The following is a 25,131-nucleotide window of genomic DNA, read 5'->3' on the forward strand; positions in this document are numbered from 1 at the left end:
TCTGTTGTCCCAATTCAAACCAGAATCTTAAAAAAATAAAAAAAAAAAAAAAAAAAAAAATATATATATATATATATATATATATATATATATATATATATATATATATATATATATAAAATTGATTTCAGAAAGGAAGGGAGAGGGAAAGAGAGAAAGAAACATCAGTGATGAGAGAGAATCATTGATCAGCTGCCTCCTGCATGCCCTGTACTGGGGATTGAGCCCACAACTCAGGCATGTGCCTTGTCTGGAATCGAACCTGGGACCTTTCAAACCGCAGGCTGATGCAGGCTGTTGCAGGCTGATGTTCTATCCACTGAGCCAAACCAGCTAGGGCCAAACCAGAATCTTGACACCTTGGTATGATGAGTTCTAGCAGAACCAATTTCAGATTATTTTATCTTTAATATACTTTTTATATTCATTTCTTTTTTCTAATATTCTACCTATGAGAGACTTTTTACTCATTGATTATGTTTTTCCCTATAAACTGAAAGCAAGGAAACTATTTTCTAGGATCCCAAAACTGACTACATAAATAGTTGGCTTTTAACATATAACTTCAGAACACAAATTTTGTTTTATTAGATAATCTTTCTGATGTCACGTGTGATTTCCTTTCTAGGCTGCTGCCGAGAAGATGGTGCAAGCCCTAATGGAAAGAAATTCAGAACTGCAGGCCCTTCGCCAATACTTAGGAGGGAAAGACTTCACGGTGTCCCAAGCACTCATCTCTAGCCAGCCGACTGGAGTGACCTCCATCAGCCCCCGCCTCGGAGAGCAGACTGATCAAGTAAGACTGTAGACTTGTGTAGATATTTGAGGCCTAAGTTTGATAATTATCTGACCTGTGTGAGAACCATCCGAGTCCTTGTCACTGTGGTCACGGTTCCTGCATCTTCCTAAATCCCCCACATCCTCTAATTTTCAGGGTTCAGTGCACACACCCTCCAGAGATGATAGAACTTCATTGACCACCAAAGGGGATACCAACGTACCCAAGTCCCCATTAGGTAAGCATCAAATTGCATTAGGTAATCTCTGCTTTTCCTTCCCATAATTCTCTATTAATAGGTTTGGCCAAGATTCTCTTTCCCTTCCTATCTTAATGGAAAAATTAAACTTGCATTCCCCTGAAAGGATGAAGACCAGTCTATTCTAGGAAGAACTGCCCTTTCCTTATGTTGAATTGAGGTGATTGCTCTGGGCACGCAGTTTGGCCAAGGAAATTGCATCCTCCTCTTCAGATAGCTTTGCAGGGATTCAGCAACGCAGGAGGGAGTGTTTCCAAACCTGCACAGTGGAACAATGGGGGTGATATCTTCTGGGTATCTTTTAAGAAGGCTGAGGACACTTGCTGTAACATGACATTTCAGTGTTGGGAGGGGCAGGTAGTTGCCTCCATAACTACAATATGATTATCACACAGGAGATTTAACCTTGGTGTGGGTATATTATGGCTTACTTAATCTTATTTTTATAAGTATGTAGGTTGCTTGCAGTGTTTTGCCTTTACAAATCATGTTGCAAAGAACAACCTGTGCATATATGTTGTTTTTATTGTTGGGGTGTGTCTTCAGAGTAAATTCTTGAGAAAGGAGGCCTCAGAGGTCATGCTATGTTAATAGTGATAAAAACTCGTACTGTTTTTTCAATTTTAGGAGACTTGGACACAGTTGCAGGGCTGGAAAAAGAACTGAGTAATGCCAAAGAGGAACTTGAACTCATGGCTAAAAAAGAAAGAGAAAGTCGGGTGAGTTTTCTAGTCAAGCCTAATTTCTAAATTCCTGGTTTTTCTCTCAAAATAGTTTGTATTTAAGAAAGTACATTTCTCCAACTATAATATCTGGGTCCAAAAACAAGGTATACCTTTTTTTTTTCTGGAGAAAAATATAAATCACTTCATATACATATTACCTTTCCAAGATGCTCTGGTTTTTATAAATGGGGGCTATTAAAACATGTTAAGTGTTAAAATAATAGTTTTCTCTGCCCATTGCTAACTGGAATAAACATAGCATGTTTATCACTATTAACATAGCATGAACAAAGTAATTGGCAATAAATGACATGCTATATAATTGCTGCTTAGATTTATGACATTAGATCCATAAATATATAATGTTTCTTCATTTTTATTTTTATTTTTAAATGGTGCAAATTATCTGGCTGTTTAATGGTAGAGATCTCTGAAGAGGGCCTAATGCATAGCACTCCTTTTTTCCATAACCCAGACCTGGACAAACTGAAAAATGAAACAGAGTAATGGCAGATGCTGTGGTACCTTATCAACTGTGTCACTGATGAAGGCTTAGGTAGAGAACTTAATGCAAGAGCCAATGGGCCTGCTAGCTAGTCCCCAGATTTAGGTAGACTTACCTCCCCAAGTCACAGGCAACACTGGGCCTGGGCAGATTCCCCAGTTTGCATGGTAGGGAGGAGGCTGCCCTTGGGGAAGCTGTGGCAAAAACAGGCTTCCTGCAGGCAATTCTCTCCCAAGGTTAGGAAAGGTGGAACCTAGTCAAGCATGCCTGGCTTATTCTTTCCCATGTCCCTCTTCCTGCCCGGAGCTGAGTGAGGAAAGGGGTGGAGAGAGGTCAGGATTTACACTTCCTGGGCTTCTTCAACATGCAAAGAAATGTGAAGAGAAACATTTTCTCCTAACGTGCCACAGGAGCCCAGAGCCACCATGTAACTCGGTATCATCGGGAGCCCACACAGTGATACTATAAGCTTTGATAGAATTAGAAAATACACAAATAACATTTCTGTTGCTTATAATTTACTTGAGGATTTCTTTCTGCACAGATGGAACTTTCTGCTCTGCAGTCCATGGTGGCTGTGCAAGAGGAAGAGCTGCAGGTGCAGGCTGCGGATATGGAGTCCCTGACCAGGAACATCCAGATTAAAGAAGACCTCATAAAGGTCTCTCAGCTTTTTAAAGACCATTGGAAATACTCACAACTCAGAATAGGCATCTACACACATTTGGATGCACTGAGGCCGCTGGCCAGTGCTTATTTCTTGGACACACTGTTAGAGTCCCGTGATATTGCCGTGTTCTCTTTGACTTGTACCAGAGTTGCTGTGACTTCATTCAGAATACAGCATTACCTTCACGTGACTTCCCAGTATCCCACTTGAAAGTGTAGCAGACTGTCTTAGGCTCATCTGCTTCTCTGCTACATAGCATTTTTATTACTGTTCCCATTTGTTTACTTCTAGGACCTGCAGATGCAACTGGTTGATCCTGAAGACATACCAGCTATGGACCGCCTGACTCAAGAAGTCTTACTTCTTCGGGAAAAAGTTGCTTTGGTAGAATCACAGGGTCAGGAAGCTTCAGGAAACCGAAGACAACAAGTAAGTTACCGGAATACAAACCTTATTTTCACTGTGAAATGAACAGTGTAAGAGCTGTCCATCTCAGTTGGCTGAAAAGGGGTCCGGGGATAGAATTTCACAGAGAATCTGTGTCCTGGAGTGTCCTGCCTTGGTCAGTGGCAGCCACCAGTGCGGAGGCTCCTTCCTTACACTTGTCACTGTGAAGGGAGGAGCAGTTCTTTCGTCACACACTGTCAGTTCTCTCTGACCCCTAAGTCACCTCTCTTGGCTGAATCTATCTGTCTGCATGTTACTTTTTTTTAAATGGTTAAAAAATTTTTTTAAAGCAAGAAGAAAACTTCTGCCTCTTCTCCACGTTATTTTGTAGCTTCTCTCCCTTGTCTACCTTTTTTCAATGATAAACTTTTCAGAAGACCTACTTGCCTGTGCTCCTGATCTCCATTCTCATCCCTCTCACTAACTGCTCATGTCTCTCCAGTCTGGCTTTTAACTCTACCAGTCCACTTAAACAGATCTCTCTAGTCATAGCTCGTCTTCTTTATCATACTTATCAGAGCTCACATGACACAGTGGCAAACGTGATTCTTGAATGTCTCCCCCCTGACAAGATAGTAAGCTTATTCCTAGAGCAGAACCTGGCCCATGAGAAGGGGCTCAGTAAGTATTTACTGAATGAATGAAGAGTACTAGGAAGTCCCATTACATGTTTCCCTCTCGCCTTTCCTCTTTTTCTCCTCCCCTCCTTCCTCTCAGCCTCTTTCCTAGGCTTCTGGCTTCTCTCTATCTTCTACTTGCTTCCATGTTTAAACACTACCTTATAGGGTTTTAAGGAAGAAAAAATGGTAGTTCGTGAGGCATTGATTTGAAAACTGAAATACCATGAAAAGCATAAGTAAGTAATATAGTGGGCTTTTTTTTAGTCAAAGTACATGCTAATGCATTCTTTTAGCCTTTCTCAGGATTAATTGGCTTCATGTCTCCATTTGTGCATTTCTTCTGCTCTTTCCTCAGCTGCTGCTGATGCTGGAAGGACTGGTAGATGAACGGAGTCGGCTCAATGAGGCCTTACAAGCAGAGCGACAGCTCTATAGCAGTCTGGTGAAGTTCCATGCCCATCCTGACAGGTAAGAGAGTGACTGCACTGTGTCCCGTTGACTCTCATTAAGTGCAGATGCTTACGATAGCGAAGAGGGGAGAAAGGAAAGCAGAGACGGCCATTGGGGCTGCCCAGTTTGTCATTCGTTGTATGGATTGGTTGAGTACAAGTATCTAATCTTAAGTCAGTCATATAGCTGTTGCAAATTTCAAATGAGAAGACGTAACAGGTTTTTAAAAGAATGCCTTGCCTCTAGTAAGCACTCCATGTATACTGGTAGTCCTTTGCTTTCTCTGCTTCATGCCCTACTGAAGATCGTTCTGCTCTAAGACTAAGGCTGTAATGAGAACTGATACTGTTGAGTATCATTGAAGAAAACATATTTACTGCGATGGCAATATCACCCCGGGATCACTGATAGCCATCGTGACCAGTCTGTATTCTTGTCCTTCCTGATTTGGGGTCATGTATATTATATCGTTCTGGTCCATTTTATATTCTCCTTTTTGTACATTTTTGCCTTTCTTCCTAGCCTCTTTTTCTCTTACCTGGTTTTCATTCTTTTATTCTTTTACTATTCCATTTCTATTATTGTTGGATTTAAATTTTTTTTCTACTTGAAGCAAACAAAAGAAGAGGAAAGATAGAATAGGACTCCTTGATTGTGTTACTTTTTAAAGAATGTTTGGATCCTTAATCTCTGTGAACTGCGTTTCTTTTCAGAGCACTGTCAAGTCTGGTTAACAAACAAGAGAACAAATATTTTACTTGGCTCAATATTGCTTCATTTATGTTTAGTTTTTCCTGGGTGTTGTTTTTTCAAAAACTAACACTCTCAGTCAAAATATGAAGTTTCTCTTAGGTGCTAGAGGGGTGTGAGATAAATCTCAGGAGCTATAATTTCATTTGAGATTGGCCCAGAGCCTAGGATAAGGGACAAGCTTGAAAGAAAGGAGCATGTCTTACTGATCTACTGCAGTGGCCACAAATGCCACAACAAAGACCACATTCATTCACTGTGTCCTGGGGAACAGTTACTTTAGACAGGCATGTCAAACTCAAAGGCTAACACAAGCCAAATAAACAAGGCATGCGGCTCTCGGGCCATGAGTTTGACATGCTTGCTTTAGAAGATCTCAAGGCATTGATGGTTCTTTGGAAGCACAGGTGGGCTCATTACAGTTGATGGCTAATCCATTTTCCTTCCATGTGGCATGTTTAATCAGTTCTGACAGATACCAGACTCTGCAGGTGGAACTGGAAGGGGCCCAGGTGTTACGCGGTCGGCTCGAAGAAATTCTTGGAAGAAGCCTGGAGCGCTTAAGCAGGCTGGAAACCCTGGCCGCCAATGGAGGTGGGGAACTGCAAAGTGTGCGAGTTCGTCACAAGCATGCCTTCTGAGCACTGGCGGGTCCCTGCAACCAGGACGGAAAGCCTTGTTTGTACTAACCAGAGAGAGCCGGGTCTGACTGGCAGAATTCAATGGTGACTTACTAATGATAAAACCGGTACAAGTAGCATCAGCTACAAAGTGAAACTCACTTTAGTCTACCTGAACTTCCCAGCACATATCCATCTCTCAGTTGAATGGTGGAGGTTACAAAGTGTATTTGCACATTTTAAATCATTCCATTTTAGATTTCCCGCCCGTATTCATTCGTTTCCCCAGCGCCTCCTCCTGATTCCTTCATCCCTTCTGTGGGCCAATAAAGTTTATTCCTCCCCCACTCTCACAATCCATTTCATATGTTCCATATCATGTCATAATGCATGCGTGTGTATTATTTTTTGCCATTCAGTCAACTCCTGCTCTTTGAGGGAGAGTAATTTAAAGTTTCAAGATGAGAGAGATATTTAATGTCTATTAGAATGACTTTGCAAAAGTGATATAATCCTTATCGGAAGGTAACCAAAACCAAGTCTTGTCATGGTAGACTATAGCATTGGGAAGGCCACATTAAAGAGCAGAGGCAAAGGGTAAAGCGCTGATAGTAAACCTTCATCTCCCATATTGGTTCAGAGTTGATTTTTTAATGACTGAAATTAGATTAGGAGCAGATTAAATTCCATTAAATTCTTTTTTTCTTTAAACCAGGGGTATGTTATTTAGTCAGAACGTGACTTGAAGAAAGCTCCCAGGTCTTCTATAGTCACAATTCTCTACATAAAAAGATAATTTGAAATGAACATCCCCCATTAAACTTAGTATTTCACCAAATAAATAATTATGGCCAGAGGAGTGTATTGCTTGTCTGTTTTCAGCTGGTAGTGGCCCTGATGGAATCCTATATTTTTTTACTTTTTGGTGCTTTTTCATTTCTCCGTATTAAAATAAGTAATAGGCTTCAGGCTTTGAGGTGTTTGAATAGTTTAGACATCGCAGATCTGTGTTTATAGGTTTTAGTCATTGTCTCTGTGCTTTCTTAGAGCGACAGGATAGGTACGAGGACAGGGACGGTGGAGATTGTACTGGTATTTTCACTGTTGACAGTGTAAAAAGTAACCAGGGTAACTTGGAGCTCTGTGGGTTCAAATGAGATACCTTATTTTGCTGGATGGCAGTTTCTTAGAAGCTAAGGTTTTGGTTTTTAAACCTGGAATTTGATGAGCAGGGATTGAGGCTTTCTGGCACCATAGATGTGACTGCTCTTTGTAAAGGCGGTGGAATGCAGCGAGCATCCTCTTTGCCCTCTATTGTTTTCCAGGACATTTTTATTTCTCTCACACTCCTGTGTTGACATGGCTGGCTTGCCTAACATTCTAAATTTCATCCAAGAGAACAGCCTAGCATTTTCTGTAAAGTATTTTGCAACAACCAATAGCCTTCCTAGGCCTTCCCCTTCATGGAAGTGCTTTCCAGGTTCAATAGCTTTGGCGGGGAAGGAGTCATTCATTTAAGGAAGGAAATAGGAATTATAAGCAGAACTATCCACTTCCTTACTCTTCTAATCTTAATAGGCCCTTTCTGCACAAAGCTTATTGTGACTATCTGGATATGAGGAGATGGGTTTTCAAGCAGTAAAAATGTCAACCAACCAAAACATTTAGGAAATGTTCTCTCTTAATTTTACGAATAGACCAAGGAAGCTTTCTAAGTCTCCTAAGATTCAGTCTTGAGTGACGTGGCTTCTAATGATTCACAATGAGTACAGGAACTTACGTTCATTACCACTGCTGCTTCTATCAACCTTGAACAAGAGTAGAAACTTCCCTTGGGGTCTTGAACTGTTGCTAAGTATTAGATGAATTCAAGGTAGATTAATAATGAGAAACCCAACTTCCTATTGAATAATTATCAGAATAGATTCAAGAGAGAAAAATTTAAGTGCATTTCTGGTCCCGATTTAGATTCCAAAAGGACAGACTAACTTCTTACTTACCTTTTGATATTGTCTTTGGAAAACATTTTCGAAAATTCAGTGCCTTAGTGGCAGAGGATAAGTTAAGAGTTTGATTTTGATACCACAGATGTGACTGAAATAGATATTGATTTTCTGTAGCTGGAATGAGGCTTGCAAACAATATCCTGTGAGATGAAGCCTACAGAGTATGTTCTCTCATTTCTCTTTGGGTTAAAGTTAAGAGAGATTTCCTTCTCCCTTTGGTGGTATAGAACCATTTATACTGTAGAAAGAAGAGCTAGGAATATGGAGCTCATGAGGCAACCAATAACAAAAAGCAAGGAGCGAGCCAATGGGACCATATGTCGGAGTGAATTCTATGGGGTGACAGTTTCTGAGTCTTAACACCTTTTGGAATATGAGTTACGCCACCCTCTCGCTAGACATTTGGAGTGATAACTTTGTTAAACCGTTTTTATTATGATTCCATGGCAAGCATGTTGCTGTTAAGTAGTCTGAGTGTTGACAGAAGGTAAGTCCTCAGCCTCTGCTATCTAATCACAAGAGCCAGGATGAGTTTTCCAAGTCAAACACAGGCATTGCAATTAGTTTCCAACCAAGGATGGGAAGTGGAAGGGAAAAAAAACCTGTAGAGCTGACAATAGTAATTGTACCAGATTTCAAATAATAATTAAACTTATCAAGTGAATTACTCATTCTTTTTGCATTACTCTCTCTTTTTGTTGTTTTAAGTCAAATTCCAGAAATAAACATCTCTATCCTATTGTTTTCCTCTTGCAAAAGCTGGAAGGATAAAATGGAAAGTTCAGGAACATCAGAAAATGTTTGATATAAAATAATGGGAAGAGTAGGGGAGTTAGGTTCATGAACCAAATCAGCTTCCTGGTTTCCTTAAGGAACTCATAAGTGTCTGGCAAGGCATGAAGGTTGCTTTCCATAAGTAATGTGAGTTATGCACCGCTTCTTTTTGCCATGGTCAAAGTCCTTGCTCTAAAATGCCGACCACTTTCAAGCTGCACGTGTGTACACAGGTATGTTTTACAAATCATGAATTTGTTTCCATGAAGTAGTAGCATTTTGATGATAAAAACAGCTTTACTTTCATCTCTTAAAAGTTTGCTCCTAAGGCTTTTGAGAAAAATGAAACCGATTTAGACTGTTCAAATGAAGAAGTGACCTCTTAAATGACCCAGTAACTTGGCATTCGATTTTATTCCTATGTTTATTTCCCAGATCTGTGTATTTTCCTCAGGAAGTTCATTTCTTCATGGCCCCGTGCTATGCTAACCTGTGTTAACATTAGTGCTGAGTGTACTTTTTTTTACGTATAAGTATTAGAATTTCAGCCACTTGAGTTGAGACGCACAAAAAAGTTGTTACTGATCAATAAAAGTATCCAAGGCCAAACAGTAACTATTGGTTTCATTTTTAAAAGGTTTATGAGGAGAAAAAAGAAAGGTCATATCTTTTTTCCCCTTCCTTATAGAAGAATCAGTCTGTTGACCATTATATTAAAATTCCAAGTCAGAGTAAGGCTCTGGAGAGAGTGAATGAATGCCTTTGTGTTTATTTTAAAGGAAGGAACCTGGATTTTTCTGCTTTTAAAGAACTGAGCCTAAGAGACAGCCTTGTATTTCCTGCAGAACTGGAAATGGACTGCTGTACCTTAAAAACCCTTTCTTGCTCTCCTCGATGAATTCAGGAGCGTAGTGGGAAGAGGGATGGAGACTGAGGAGCCAGTTCTTACGGTGGGTGGCGCTGTCCCCATACAGGTTCCTGGAAGAAGACCATGAGCAGGAAGAATTCCTTGACATTGTAGAAGTTTAAGCACTGAGAACAGTTGCTTTCTGAATCAAGGACAAGCTGGTAGCGACTTAAGAGAGGTTGCAATTTAAAGACAAAGATACACCCTGAAGGGGCTTGACCAAAGACAACAGTTTTCTAGCTACTTCTCTTCTAAAATCAGAATCTGTCCATTTAAAGAATTTTATTTCTCGGCAGAAGTTCACGGAGGACTATGAACTCAAAGTTTTCTTAGGTCCAGGAGGGAGCGGGTGAAATTGTCGCGTTCAGTGGGCGAGCAGTTTCCTTTGGTTCTCTCGTAGTACATCATCATGCTTGAGCCTGCGGTAGCTGGTTCAGGATGTGAACACGTGACTCCTCATACTGAGCCCATGGCAGGGTGCCCAGAAGTGAAAGGGAGATGGGCCCAGAGGGAAGATCAGCCGGGCACGTGGCACTGCCAACTTGTTCGTGCTGTGAAGTGTTTAGCTCTTCGAATCTTCTTTCAAAATAGTCAGATGTGAGTCCTGTGTCCTGAGGAACCATATGGGAAAATATTGCTCTTTTTCTGCTGGTCCCTTATAAATGGCTGGAAGGGAAATTAGTAATGACTCTAGAGTTTGGTGAAACTGGTCGTGTGCAACCAGTTTGGGCTCATTACTGCAGAATTAAAATAGCACTTTATGACTTCCCCTGTAAGGCTTTACTCGTGCCTGATGGGGTTTGAGGGCAGCTAGAGTTTGAAGAGGATGAACCCAGTGTGTGAAGCACCTGTCACCCAAAAGAGCTCATTCCATTTATTTACAGCTGAGTCCTCCCAACGGTTCTGGGAAGCAGGGAGAACCCAGGGTGAAACACGCAGCCATGCAATAGTCTCAATCCAGATCCTCCAGTTAACCACAGGTACAGATTCCCCTCTGCTGGTTACCCACCCTTGGGCCACGTTAGTTTACTAGCAGTAATAATAAAACAATAATGTTTAAGGGCAATATTTAGTGGTACACGCCATATGCCAAGCACCGTCCTAAGCACTTTCAAAAGCAACAAGCCCTTTAAAGTGCACAACTAGGGAGTGGGTGTCCCTATTAGCCCTAGTTAGTGGGGTTAACTGCTGAGAGGATTGAGTTACGGAAAGGTTGACTTGCTTGAAGTCATGTAACTAATGACAGAAACAAAACTCTAACCTAGACGTTCTGGCTCCAGAGCCCCTGTTCTTAATAATTATAGCCATCTTATATTTAAAAAGCGCCACAAATGCGTATGTCTTTGCCTCATTGATAAAAAGATATATATATTTGCGTAACACTTAAAACTTTGCCCAAGGATTTTATAGTATTTTAGAGTTTTGCTTTATATCTGTGTACTTTATCATTAGCTGGCTGGTAGAAAATGATTTCCTAAATCTAAAAAGGAAAGTTTTGGTAGCACCTCAGTCTGTGTGGTTCAGAGCCTAGAAACTTGCAAGAATCACAACTTGAGAACTATTATCGAAGTTTTGACAGTTTTTAATAATAAAAATTTCAATCTGACACATAAAACTTAACCCTGGAGAAGGAGAAGTAAGTTAAATTTGAATGAACAGATTCTTAGCTTTCAGAAATTCTAAAAGTGACATTTCACATTCATGAGAAATAAGTAGTAGGTTTAGTAATACAAAATATGACAACTTTAAATTAGAAATTTAAAGTATTCCAAGTTAGTTTTGAAGATAGTGTTTTGTTGCCTTGTAAACGCTTAGAAAGGGGTATTTTGCACAAAAGAAATTCTTTAGTTGTCATTTAAAAAAATACAAAAAAACCCAGAAGGTAACAGAAAGAGGGATATCTAATGAAAAACATGTAGGAACTTGTGTGGGATAACATTCATCCCAATATTCTAATTTTTTTTTTTTATATTCCATCCCACTCAAACACTAAAAAGCTTTCTGCATTCTAATTTATGTTGGTGAAAGCCTGAGTAGCACTTAACGCTGTCCTGGAGGAAGTACAGGGACTATAAACTAGCTTAAAAACAAACAAACAAACAAACAAACAAACATTAAGGAAAGTAAAAACCTGTATAGAGGAATGTTGGGATGAAATGGGCATTCTTGCGTGGTCTCCCTTTAATTCCTGATGGGGTCAAAACCTTGGTATCCTGCTCCTGAGTGAATTAAAGAGACAGCATTATCTAGAAAGGGGGATGTGGCATCAGGAAGGTGTCAGGTAAGTGAAGGGCAGAAAGATAGAGAAAATTTTTCAAAACCAGGGACAACCCCTATTCTGATTCCCCACTAAACCTTATTCCTGAAACCTAGTCTGGAATCACCTTGAGATGTAAGCCCAGAATGGCTACGTAACCCACCAAAAATGGTGTGGGGATGACAATTCTGACCTCATAGAGCTGAGCTTTCTTCAGTCCCAGGGTCATTCTCTAGTCCAATGCTCAACAGGGGAAACCATGAAAAGTGTTTGTTTTTTTTAAAAATCTGCCACTGAGTGGGGCAATTCGTTTTTCTTTGCAGGGAAAAAGAAAGATTTGTACAGAAAAAAAAATTGAAAGTAAGCATAATACAGGGTGTCCCCCCAAAATGTATGCACACTTTAACAGCTGGTAGCTCAATTTTTTAAATGTATTTTAACAAACACTGCCTTTAGAATTATTCAAAGTAATTATTCAAATGTACATACGTACATTTTTTTTTGGGGGGGGGGGGGTACCCTCTATATGATACAGATGTCCTCAAGTGATTTAGCATCTTGGATTCAGTGGATTTCCAAAACAACTGAAGCTTAGGGAGTGTGTTCATTCACTTCTACACAGTGTCCTGAGTGAGATGTTGGGGCAGGTTGAAGAGTAACGGAAATGCCTATTGTGCTCTGTCTGTGAGGGGGCTCCAACGATGTTGGCAGAGGACCCCTATAAGTAGGGCTTTATTGAACTGGTACTGCCTTGATCCAGGGATAACACAACATTCACGGTGAAGATCAGTGACTGAATCCTAAGATTAAGCTGCTAGAACAACATGCCTACTACCTTTTAGTACTTTCATGAGATTGGCCCAGACCATTGCAGATGCCAAGATGGAATGTGGGTGTGAACCTCCCCGTGCCCCTCATCTGCAGATGGTCCTGAATGCTCGTTATTCACACAAGGCCTTTCACCCAGGGATGTCTGAGCTCAGGAGCAGAGCCTTGAGGGAAGAAACAAAGGTGCAGATCTGATTTGTAACAAGAAGAAACAGTGCATTGCCTAATAAAGTACAGACACCTGTCTTTGTGTCAGAACCTTGGACACGCCACCTAATTTCTTTGAGGCCCAGGTTACTACTCAGTGGGCAGAAGAGTTTTAACCAGGTTGGTTGCCAAGGTCAGGGTCACAGCTAGTTCTCTGGGTTCTCTAACTTGGGCAGGTTCTATAAGACTCAGAGAGTGTCAAGGCAGATTTTCTTGGGTGTTCAAATGAATTAACCACTATAAATTCCTACACTTTCAGAGGAAATCTGCAAGTAGGCCATAGACCTTAATCTGAAATTGGATGGATAGACCATCTAACATGCAAAGAGGAAGAAATAGCCTAGGTTTGTACTGTCCAATATGGCAGCCACTAGCTACATTTTTAATTTAAGTTAAACATTTTAAGTTAAGCTATTTTAAATTAAAATTTCAGTTCCTCAGTCACACGAGCCACATTTCCAGTGCCCAGTAGCCACTCACAGGTGACCAGTGTCTACCGTGCTGGGGAGTGCAGACATAGAATTGCAGAAAGTCTATAGCTCAGCACAGCTCTAGGCCTTTGCCCAGACCAGACCAACTTCAGCTCCTTGTCCCTTAGTGCAGGGCATACATGCTTGTGCCCTAGAGCGAATGTTGTCCATCTTTGGGGAATGAAAAATATGGATTAAATCCCATTTGGAAAAAGCAGTACAAGAACCCTTCAGGCAATGGATGTTGGCATTGAGCAAGAGTCTGAGAGATGGGGAGGGGGATGTTAAAGAAAGAATTAAGAAATACCTGTGCCTCGGGTCTTGACTAGACCTGAACTTCTGTGGGACACAGGGCCCCTAGAGGAGGGTTCCTCAGAAAGATTGTCACCCCATGCACCGCTGGTCCCAGCGATGGAAAAGTATGAGAGGAGCAGGGCTACCCTAATCCCCAGAAAATCAGGGGCCCTGTCCACATTCAGTGGTGGGGAAAAGGGTAGTCATGCTGGGCCCATGTTACAGAAGAGAATGTTGTTACATAGCCAGTCAGAGGCAGAACGGGGGTGGGGGTGGGATAAGGGGGTTGTAATTCAGACCTTCTGGAAATAAGTGAAAGGGGTAACCACCCTGACAGTGGGCTCCTTGGGTTCAGGTCTGTGCAATCAAAGCCAGCTTATGTTTGGGGCATAAGCTTGAATGTTAGTAAGAAAATGCCAGTGATACAGTGAAGGAGGCTTTTCTACAGATTTGGCATGTTGGTTCTGCCTCTCCTGTCAGCCCCGCTGGCTAAGGGACCATGCCTACGGGGAAGGGAAGAAATCAGAGGCGGATGGCAGAAGGAGTGACATTTTAGCTGCCGTCTGGAAGCCATCTGTGAAGGGAATCACCTTTCTCTTTTGGACGTATTTCCAGGTGCAGCTGCGGGGGATGACACCGAGGATGCGAGCACCGAGTTCACTGACAGCATTGAGGAGGAGGCTGCACACAACAGCCAGCAGCAAGTAAGTCTGAGTCAGGTTCTGGGTGCCAGGGTGGAAGACTTATAACTCTTTGGGGTCCTGGTGCTTTTCCTGCAGCTCTTGTGGACCAAGAGTAAGAAGCTATCTTCTTCTTTTTTTTTTTAAATATATTTTATTGATTTTTCTCAGAGAGGAAGGGAGAGAGATAGAGAACTAGAAACGTCGATGAGAGAGAAACATCGACCAGCTGCCTCTTGCACACCCCCTACTGGGGATGTGCCCGCAACCCAGATACATGCCCTTGACCGGAATCGAACCTGGGACCCTTCAGTCCACAAACCGACGCTCTACCACTGAGCCAAACCGGTTTCGGCGCTATCTTCTTATATAAACCACTTTCTAGTCTTCTCCCCCCACTCCCTGAGCTTCCCAGCCACTTTGCCAACCTCTATCTTCACTCCATTTTTCTCTCCAATACACGTTTTGTTTTCACTCCTTCTGTCTCTTACCCTGCCCCCTGCCCCTCCACCCGCCTTTGTCCCTATGTACCATCTATAGCTGTATGTAGCTCCAGGAAATTTTTTACTTATCACAAGACTACAGACCCTTTCTCTCTTGGGCTTTTGTAACTGAAGACAGAGAGTCATGGAAGGGCTACTTGGGGAGGTGGCAGGGCCCGGGACCTGCTTTTGGGAGAGTGCTCTCTGAGAAAGCCTGAGAGGACTGGAAATCATCCTCCGTGAAATCTCATTATACAAAAGAGAACTTTGTTGGGAAACCTGACAAACCACCCAGGTCATGACACATCAGTGAACAAGAGATGGCACTTCAAGAGCAAAGCCCCCGTCAAATCTCAACATGGAACCCAAGGCTGAAACACTGTTCTCACCAACCATCAATGATGAATAACCAGCTCGTTCTCAGGCTCAAGAATTTAATGGCCTGGACCTCAGTCAGAGATTAAGCCACCAATAGCGATCCCTCGCACTCACCGGTACTCCTTTGTGTCTCCACCTTGCCCAGTGACATTCAACCATCACATCTCCTACATGGACCATGCCTGTGACTGAAGGAGGAGGTGGATTATTGGTATCTGTCCTTGCAGAAGCAGCTGGGCATTTCCAGTGATACCTTTCTTGGGGGTGTTAGGAAAACTATAGGGGAAATGAGGTTTTCTGGGTTTGCCTGTACATCCGCACAAGAAGAAGAGGAGACATCAAATAAGCCAACAAGAAGAGCCCAAGGGGGCAATCCCCAACTCTTGCAGAATTTGGCACAGTCTGGTTCTTGACATGAGTAGTTGTCTGGAATACCTCAAGTCTTCAACACAGATTATTTACCTATCAAGATCCTCTCTTTTATTGCTCTAGACTTACCTGACCCTTACTTTCCCCTTGAGTTTCTGCATGAGCTCTTCTTACCATTTTGCTTGAACAGCTTCTTCTGAGTCCTCCTAGCCGATGCTTGTAACTTTACTTACGTACCTGACAGCCCCTTTGCACAAGTCCCTCTGCCTCTCACTTCCTGATTTCATTGAGGACTCTTTAGAATGACCAAATGTCCACCCTAAGTCAGCTATATTGGGATGTCAGCAGGTCACTGATGGTTATTGCTACTGTGGGACAGGATTGACTTTAGAATAAATGAACAAGAGACACACACAAGACAAGAGCCAGGTTCTGATTGAGAAGTCCTTCATTCTAATTCTCAGTTGTAGGCAAACTGGGTAGTAAAGTCATTTCTTCCTTAAGCCTTCTTTCCTTTAGTATGCATGGAGACAATGACCAGAGCACATTTTGAGAAGGTCAGTTCAACCCTGAAGTAAACCTTTACACTGGGGCATTTGTATTTTTCTTGCAACATCTTCCTTATTACTTAGCATAGGAAATAATAAATTATGGGTTAAAAAATCTTTGGATTGGGGCTTGACTCACTATTGGATGAAGGGTATCTTGGGTAAGCACCATTTTGCTTTCCATCACCTTTTCTTGAAACTCTGATCTTCAGTTTTGGGTAAGAGGTGTGTGAAATCATTGTAAATTTACTTCAACTTTTCTGAAGCTTGAGGGTGTGACTCTTCTGCTACAAATTAAATAAAGCTTGTTTTGCCATAACTGTTTTGTGTCCAGATTCTCAAAAATGTGTTTCCTTGTGTCCTGGGAAATGGTCCCTTGAGATTAGATTCTGAGCTTCTTCTAGTTGTATTCTTAAAAAGTTGGTTTTGTTCTTGACACAAAGCTCCCTTCCTACCTCAAGTATACACACAAGTCCCTTAAAAAACACATCCAACTTTGTGTTTCTTCCAAGGCAAGAACCAACTTTTGGCTAAAGCAAGTAACTTTATCCTTATATTTGAACTCACGCACCTCAGGAAGTCTCAGGTCTAGCCATGGTGGTAATTTCCAGTCTCAAACAAATGTAAAATCTATAATAAAAGCTAGGAAATTCCTGTGAAAGAAACTAGCATAACCAATTATTATCTTTCTTCTTTGAACTTTTGCAATGGAAAAAAGTTAATCAAGATTCAAATGAAAGGAGAGAAAAATGAGTAGACTTAGTGTGATGAACTTGAGAAAAGAATAGTTTTAATGCCCCAAATGCTATTAGAGAACTGATTTACATTATGGAAGATGTGAAGCAATAAGGTAAAAGCAACACAACTCTATTCAAACAAGAGATCAGAGCTGCATGTAGACCTGCATGAGGTTAATGGAAACCCAAAAAAGTTGAGTTATACCCTGACGTAATCGAACAGATGAATTAGAAAAAGTTTGGGGGAGGGGGGGAAGGGGAGAATGCTATAAGAGATACAATAAACAATAGACCTAAAGGATTTATACTACCACCACACATACTTGGGGTTTTATTGGGGGAGGTAGGAAATACTAACTTTCATGGATTTGTATTTAAAATTTAAAGACAAATTAGCCAAAGTAAGCTCCCTTTGACCTGAAAATATGAAACCCAAATCATCCTGGGAACAAATCTGATCTCTTTTCTCATTTTATAGTGGGAAATTAGATCAGATGGACTTCATGGTTAATATTTTGTGTTAATATTCCATAGGTCTTAATTTTGTATTTAAATAAAATGGGTATATTTAAATCAATAGAAAAAGATATACATCCAGAAGGTACACTGAAAAATAGGTGGCTGTCATTAAAGTCAGACATTATTTTTAAGCAGAAGGAACCTTTAAGGTTTAGACAAGGACAAATGTTGCCCCTGCTGGTTTGGCTCAGTGGATAGAGCGCTGGCCTGTGGACTGAAGGGTCCTGGGTTCAATTCTGATCAAGGGCACATGCCTGGGTCACAGGCTCTATCCCCAGTAGGGGGCGTGCAGGAGGCAGCTGATCAATGATTCTCTCTCATCACTGATGTTTCTATCTCTTTCTCTCCCTCTCCCTTCCTCTCTGAAATCAATTAAAAAGAAAGAAAAGAACACATGTTTTGCCCATATTCAAAGCTGATGCAACATTCAATTAGTTGCAAAGAGTTTACATAAAAATATGTCATATACTTTAAATGAGAGCTGAGATTATAAACTTTCAAAAGTGGTTTTATCCAGTTCCCCTTCCTTTTTTTTTTAGCAGGTTCCTTGTGGCACAAGCAGGGATGGCCACTAGTCTCACCCAGCTTGGCAGCAGATATCCCAGAACCTCCCAAATCTCAGGCTCACAATCCCAGGGGGGAATTGGATGCCTAGGAAATGAGCGATTGTGTTTGCTCATCTCTTTCATTTTTGAGTTGGATGTGCATCTCTTCACAATCCCAACTGCTATGCTCCTAATCACCATTGCACGTACGTGCCATGAGTCAACCCCACCACATACATGCAGCCTAGCTCTTACTATGCTCTGTCATGGAGTCAAAAGCAAAGGTAGATAGCTTTGTGCCAAGCCAAGTAGCTCTATCGATCATCGATTTATTTACACTCCTCTGGACTCTGTTCTGTTCAACATATTTCTGACCTGAATGAAGGAATAAAGCATTTAATTCTTCAGTGTATCCCTAATCACAACTCCACTACATGGACACTATATGGTTTATGGAGATGCACATAAATATATTAATGATTTTGATCACTGGGAAGTGATTTTGTACAGCCAGTATGAAGTTATAAGTGACATATTTATAGAGATAAAACAGTGGTCAGCAAACTCATTAGTCAACAGAACCAATTATCAACAGTACAACAATTTAAATTTCTTTTGAGAGCCAAATTTTTTAACCTTAAACTTCTTCTAACGCCACTTCTTCAAAATAGACTCACCCAGGCCATGGTATTTTGTGGAAGAGCCATACTCAAGGGGCCAAAGAGCCGCATGTGGCTTGCGAGCATCAGTTTGCCGACCACAGAGATAAAAGATGACAACATGACCCAGAAATAGCTATGGGGAGAGGTGGGAAATTGAGAGGTCAAAATTGAGAGGAAACAGAAGTCAGGATGACATTGGGATATATGGTTAATACTGGACCGCCAGGCAAATTCTTGTACTAAAATAATTAGTCATAAAATAAGTTGATTACCATACTCAAATTTGTTTTCTACACTTTTAAATGCATGGGGGAAACGGGAGAGGAGATCAAGATGAATAATATGGAAGTCTATAAGTTAAAAATTCTCATTTGAAGGAAAAACCATACAAATCAACAATGTTTTGGGTTAAACATTTAGGAGTAATGTCAAGAATATCCTTAAAAAAAAAAAAAAAAAAGGCGGGGGGGGGGCGGAGGGGCGGGTATTGGGAAGTTGTTTCTGCTTTGTTTGCTTCTCAGGTGCTTAGATTTGTAGCGAGAGTTTGACAGGCAGCATCAGCACAAGGGTGATTCAAACTAACAAGTGAAGCTAGCTGCTGACAGGTGGCCTCAACTGTAGCTTCTCAGTTGTGGGGTGTGGTTCTCCTGCAGCCAATGAGATTCAGCTTGTGTTTTACCTGCGGCCCCGCCCATATTTTGATTCTGTCCCTGACTCCTGACTGCCCAGTGCCCTGGAGTCCGAGTTAGAGGCTCAGCCTGAGGATTTGAGCGCTGGTGTCTCAATCCTTGGTCTTCCCAGTCGCAGACTCCATGGTCATGGAGCTGATGAAACTTCCTGACTTGTGAGAAGATTCAGGGGACTCCACCCCCTCAGGAGGAAAATCACAAAACGCATACTTTCCTGTCTTGTTTAAACTTCATTTGTTCGAAGTTTTATTTGTTTATTTATTATATGCTTTTGTGTTTTTGTTTTTTCTCACCCGCCTCTGGAATCTCCTCTTCCTTCCCATGGCAACAGCTGTCCCTGCTCCCTGTGTGTGTCCTCCCCACCCAAACTAGTCTCCAGGGCCCTCCTGGCCTCGGATGGCCTCGGAGGGCACTCACGTTAGGTCTGCCCTTTTTTGTTCCCATTCGAGGCTGCCCTTGAGATCTGACGTTCCTCTGGATCCTCTTTAATGACCTGACATCTTTGAATCATGATTCTCTTTCAGCTCATCAAAGTGGCTTTGGAGAAGCGTCTGGCAGCTGTGGAGAGCCAGAACATGTCTCTCTGCCCTCTGACCCCACCAGGAGGGGCCAGTAACAGGGGTCTTCAGGAGGAAATGCTCCACCTGAGAGCTGAGGTCCACCAGCACCTCGAGGAGAAGAGGAAAGCCGAGGGGGAACTGAAGGAGCTGAAGGCTCAAATCGAGGAAGCGGGATTCTCCTCTGTGGCCCACATCAGGTAGGACAACCCCCGGAGCGGGGAGCCTGCCAATGGAAAGGCACCATGACTGAGGGGCTTGCCTTGCTACAGCCAGGGCATCCGCCCCTGCCATGGGGCTTCTTGGTCCCCATGCCAGGCTTCATGCGTTTATGTTTCTACGGGTTCCTTGGAGAAAAGTGCATAATATTGGATAATGGTGATTTCTTCCCTTAATTCTACTTGTTAAATTTAGGTTTTCCTGCCCTAGCTGGTTTGGCTCTGTGGATAGAGTGTCAGCCTGAGGACAGAAGCATCCTGGGTTCAATTCCAGTCAAGGGCACATGCCCAGTAGTTGAAAACTGACCAATGCTAATTAAGAAAACCTTAGAATGCATAATAATAAATGTGTTCCAGACTAGGTCTTTATGTTTTTTCTTAACGGTGTAAGTACCCTTGTTTATTTCAGGGGCCATTCAAAGTTAGAACATGTGTCTGTGGCCAGGTAAAGACAACCAAACCAGTGTCTTAAGTCCAAGAATTTTAGTGAGGGTGTGGACAAGTCTCTTATTCTTCCTGAGCTTTGGTTTTCTTATCTATAGAACAAGAGTGTTATTATAGGTCTCTGAGGTTACTTCATGCTCTGGGGTGTCCCTGAGTCTATGATGGACTGAGATGTGGGTAAGGGGGCTTTCAGGAACTCGGGCCGAGACCAGATCTGTCCCCTGATGGTGTATATTCCCTGCAGAAACACCATGCTGAGCCTTTGCCTTGAGAACGCAGAGCTGAAAGAACGGATGGGAGAAGCAATGTCTGATGGATGGGAGATGGAAGAGGACAAGGAGAAGGGCGAGGCGATGGTGGAGACGGCCGTGGCCAAAGGGGTTCTGAATGAGAAGAGCCTTCAGGCTGAGTTCCAAAAGCTCCAGGGGAAACTGAAGAATGCCCACAACATCATCAACCTCCTCAAAAAACAGCTGGTGCTGAGCAGCAGGGAAGGCAACAGTAAGCTGAGTCCAGAGCTCCTGGCGCACCTGGCCAGGGAGATCGACAGAATGAACACAGAGCCAGCGTGCTCTCCTGGGAAGCACCAAGGCCAAGAAGAGGAGGACGTGACCGGGAGGCCCCGCCCCAGACCCCAGAGCCTTGACCTTGGGGCTGCCGTTGCAGTGGATGCCCATCAAGTAAGTGTGGGGTTAGATGGAATGAAAGACTTTTGGAGAAGGGCTGGAGATGTCCATTTCTTCCCTGAGCAGCTCTGCCTTGTGGGCCCAGAGGGACCAAGGGAAGGGCGCCTTGGCACCACAGGCAGTGGTCATCATAGTCCTCACACATTCAGGCTTTAGAAAGGCTTTTGCAACACTGTGCCATAAATATCTCACAAGTAATTAATTTCCCAGAAATGTATCTTGAGTGCTTAATTTTCTAGTAACACACTAGGTATGAGCAGCAGGCCACAAGACCCAGTCTCGGTCCTCCAGGCACTCAGTACGGAGGGAGAGCTGGACAGAAGCAGTTCACTGCAGTAGAAGGCGGTGTAGGGATGCACGGGGTTGTCAGGCAGCCCAGTCGAGCGGTGTGTAATGACATCTCTTCCTTATCACCGCCATTTCCTCTCCCCCTTCTTATTGAATTTATTGGGGGTAACGCTGGTTAACAAAATTATACAGGTTTCAGATGCACAACTCCACAACACGTCATCTGTACACTGTATGATGTGTTCACCAGCCCACGTCAAGTCTCTGTCCATTACCATTTATCCCTCTACCCCCTCCTCCACTGCCCGTCACTGCTTGCCCCTGCCGTTTTCATCACGGCTCCTCGTAGGGGTCTGTGGCTGCGTCTCAGAGGGGTTCACAGGCTCCTTTTAAAGGGGAGGGGCTGTGCTGAGGATGAAGAAAAACAGAGAACCCCAAGGATTCAGAAAGGACAACCGGGGCAGGAATGCAGGGGCAGAGGAATGGTGGTTTCTGCCCCTTCTCTTTCCAACTGTTGAACATTTACTGAGGGCTCCTCTGAAGACACGGTTGGCCCCATGCCGTGTGCTGCAGATCCCGAGGTGAATAAAACATTATCCCGGCTCCTCAGGCTCCATCTGGAAAGCAAGATGCTGCCAAATGGCACGAGCAGGGCTGTGGCAGACACAGGATATAGTCCTTGCTGCCAGGGCTGACCTCAGACCGCCCCAATCCCTTCACTTCCCCGTGTTGGCTCCTCTTCACAGCTGGACGACCAGCCCCAAGCCCGTGACCCCGGGCCACCGTCGGAGTTGAGCTTCCCAAGACCCACCCAGCACCTGCGCTCCCAGCTGGCGCAGTGCAGGCAGCGCTATCAGGATCTGCAGGAGAAGCTGCTGGTAGCGGAAGCCACTGTGTCTGCCCAGGCCAGCCAGCTGGAGAAGTTCAGGCTCACGCTCAGTAAGTCCTGAGTTCCCATCACCAAGCGTCTGTCTTCCCCCTGTGAAGCCACATGCCTTTCAGACTTCACGTCTTCTCCAGCCTAGAAACAGACTTACCCCCGACCATGGTCCTAGCATCACGGAGGAGGATATTGAATGTTAATTTGCAGGTGGCAGAGAAGTTTGCTGTGAGTTAGGGAGGCAGTGGACTAACAGCTGGGTTTGGTGATCTCTCATGTGGTCAGCCACGACCTTACCTCACTCAGCACATACTGATAGTTTCTCTCCTGCTCCTCTGCACCACGTCCGATTCTTCAAAAATATATCATCACTGTTGCTCTAAAATCGGTGCTTTCCAACAGAAGGCCCTGCAGTGACAGAAGTGTTCTCTGTCTGTATCACGTGTGGCTATTGAATACATGAAATGGGGCTAGTTCATCTTGGGAATTTTACCTTTTATTTAACTTGAATTTAACACTAAATAGTCACATGTGGCTAGTAGCTACCATATTGGACAGGGCAGAGCCAGATGTCTTGGGATTCTGAGTTAGTTCATAGTCATTCAGGTATTTCTTGAGCTTCTGTGGCGAAGGCACTTGCTAGTTTCACGGAGGCTTCTATATGAGAGCATGCACTATCTGCCATCTCACCATGTCTGGTCCCAACTATGTCTGGGTCAGCGTAGGTGAGAGCATCAGTGGCAAACACAGGCTCACCCTGGTGGAGGGAAGTCCTGCTGCCTGGAGAGGGTGGTCTCTTCCACTCCGTGAGTCCAAAGAAGCGTATATCCCACTCGGGACCTGACTTCCCACCTCCAGTGAGTGTGCCACCGAGTAAATGAGACACCCTCTGTCTCTCGAGCAGGTGACTCCTTGGTGAAGCAGGCCAGCAAGCAGGTTCAGGTGGACCTCCAGGACCTGGGCTACGAGACCTGTGGCCGGAGCGAGAATGAGGCTGAGCGGGAGGAGAGCACCAGCCCAGGTGAGGCTCGGCGTCCCTCCCCATTCAGCCTTCCCATCTGGGTGCTGTTGGCCAATCCCATGCCCGAGGGGGAAGGGCGGAGAGGGTGCTGTAAACTGAAGAGGACACAGGACCAGAGAGGGACAGGATGTTTGGATGAAAACTCTTGCCCAAGACGAAGCCAAGTGTGAGTGTGAATTCCTAGACTTAGTTTCCAGCATACTACTGTTAAAGAAAACACTGTTCTAGCCAACTGGTTAGTATAGGGGGGAATGCTAAGGCTTACTTATTAATGAAAAACATCAAATGAGCTTTTGGGAATATGCAAGCCATAAGTTAAAAAAATTGTATTTCTACTATGAAAGAACTTTGATTGTAGGGATACCCATCAACTTGCAATCTAAAACAGGGAGGCCACACCTGACTTGCAGGGCTGTTGTGAGATAAGTAATACTATATTTGAGTGCTAATCCCGTGTCAGGGCTGAATAAAGAGCTGCTTCAAATGTTACTCTCACAATTGTCCTTGTGACCACACCGCCTGCCCCGAAGGGCGAGGCTACGGAGCATGCCCAGCTTTACTCAGGAAGGCGGCTTTGTCTTTTCCCAGAGTGCGAGGAGCCCGACAGCCCCAGGGAACCAGTCCTCATGGAGGGGCTGTGCTCTCAGCAGGAGCGCCTGGGCCCGACCCTGGCCGGCCCCCCCAAGAGGAAGCAGGACGAGTTCCAGGCATACGGAAAGTCCGAAGACATCTCTGTCCTCCGGAAGGACATCAAAGATCTGAAGGCCCAGCTGCAGACCGCCAACAAGATCATTCAAAACCTCAAGAGCCGGGTCCGGTCTCTCTCCGTCACCAGCGACTACTCGTCCAGTCTGGAGAGACCCCGCAAGCTAAAGGCCGTTGGCACCCTCGAGGGATCTTCACCTCATAGCGTCACTGACGAGGACGAGGGGTGGTTGTCTGATGGCACTGGGGCTTTCTACCCCCCAGGCCTTCAGGCTAAGAAGGACCTGGAGAGTCTGATTCAGAGGGTGTCCCAGCTGGAGGCCCAGCTCCCGAAGTCCGGACTGGAAGGGAAGCTGGCCGAGGAGCTGAGATCAGCCTCGTGGCCTGGGTAAGGCGGGCGTTCCTCGGACCCTTACCAGATAGAGAATGGCAGAGTTTGTGCTTGAAGTAGGGTAGCCAGGCAGGTGGGAGAGAAAACCCAGCAGGGCACTTATTTCAGAGGTCGACCGAGTCTGAAGAAAAAACTAAGAGGGATCCAAGGCACTGGGTGGCGGCCCTGTCTGGGCAATACCGTCTCTGGGATTTCCTCCTGGGAAGTATGAGGAAAGGACAGTGGGCATAGTGTACTGGTAAGACTGAAGTTAGGCTACCTGGGTTTGAATCCTGGCTCTGGCACTCACTAGCTGTGCAACCTATCTAGTCTTTCTGAACCTGTTGTCTTAAAATATATATATATATATATATATATATATATATATATATATATATACATATATATATATATATATATATATATATATATATATATATTAGAGAGGAAGGGAGAGGGGGAAAGAGAGATAGAAATGTCAATGATGAGAGAGAATCATCCATCGGCTGCCTTCTGCACACCCCCCACTGGGGATCAAGCTTGCAACCCAGCATGTGCCCTTGACTGGAATTGAACCCAAACCCTTCAGTCCACAGGCCAACGCTCTATTCACTGAGCCAAACCGGCTAGGGCCTTATGATTCATTTTTTTTTGGGGGGGGGGGTATAGGACTAACATATATAAAACAGTGGAAGAAAGTGGCATAAATTGTTTGATGCAAATAGTCTCTCAGAGCAGAATTTACTCTTAAATACGTCCTGTGGTTTATGTGCCAGAATTCCACTT

The 25,131-nt window shown here is 43.6% G+C and overlaps 1 protein-coding gene across 26 annotated transcripts in view; it reads left to right on the forward strand.

Moving 5' to 3' along the window:
* Positions 1 to 25,131, forward strand: part of LOC118727187 (myomegalin) — a 136,690-nt gene that overhangs the window by 90,292 nt on the left and 21,267 nt on the right. For 24 of the 26 annotated variants that reach the window (XR_004990518.2, XR_004990519.2, XR_004990517.2 and 21 more), the window contains 13 exons: positions 629 to 796; positions 935 to 1,016; positions 1,665 to 1,756; positions 2,812 to 2,928; positions 3,229 to 3,366; positions 4,360 to 4,472; positions 5,671 to 5,798; positions 14,183 to 14,271; positions 19,701 to 19,933; positions 20,640 to 21,075; positions 22,116 to 22,308; positions 23,154 to 23,270; positions 23,859 to 24,363. Coding sequence is in view for 23 of the 26 variants with exons in the window: in XM_045586976.1 (XP_045442932.1) it covers positions 629 to 796; positions 935 to 1,016; positions 1,665 to 1,756; positions 2,812 to 2,928; positions 3,229 to 3,366; positions 4,360 to 4,472; positions 5,671 to 5,798; positions 14,183 to 14,271; positions 19,701 to 19,933; positions 20,640 to 21,075; positions 22,116 to 22,308; positions 23,154 to 23,270; positions 23,859 to 24,363 (2,411 nt within the window). In the remaining 3 variants the exon portion in view is untranslated. Of the gene's footprint in view, positions 1 to 628; positions 797 to 934; positions 1,017 to 1,664; positions 1,757 to 2,811; positions 2,929 to 3,228; positions 3,367 to 4,359; positions 4,473 to 5,670; positions 5,799 to 14,182; positions 14,272 to 15,995; positions 16,344 to 19,700; positions 19,934 to 20,639; positions 21,076 to 22,115; positions 22,309 to 23,153; positions 23,271 to 23,858; positions 24,364 to 25,131 lie in introns of those variants that run through there. The other 2 variants (XM_045586977.1, XM_036452718.2) reach the window with 2 other exon arrangements.

The sequence above is a fragment of the Pipistrellus kuhlii genome, unplaced genomic scaffold (genome assembly GCF_014108245.1).
Source record: "Pipistrellus kuhlii isolate mPipKuh1 unplaced genomic scaffold, mPipKuh1.p scaffold_m20_p_24, whole genome shotgun sequence".
Classification (NCBI taxonomy): Eukaryota; Metazoa; Chordata; class Mammalia; order Chiroptera; family Vespertilionidae; genus Pipistrellus; species Pipistrellus kuhlii.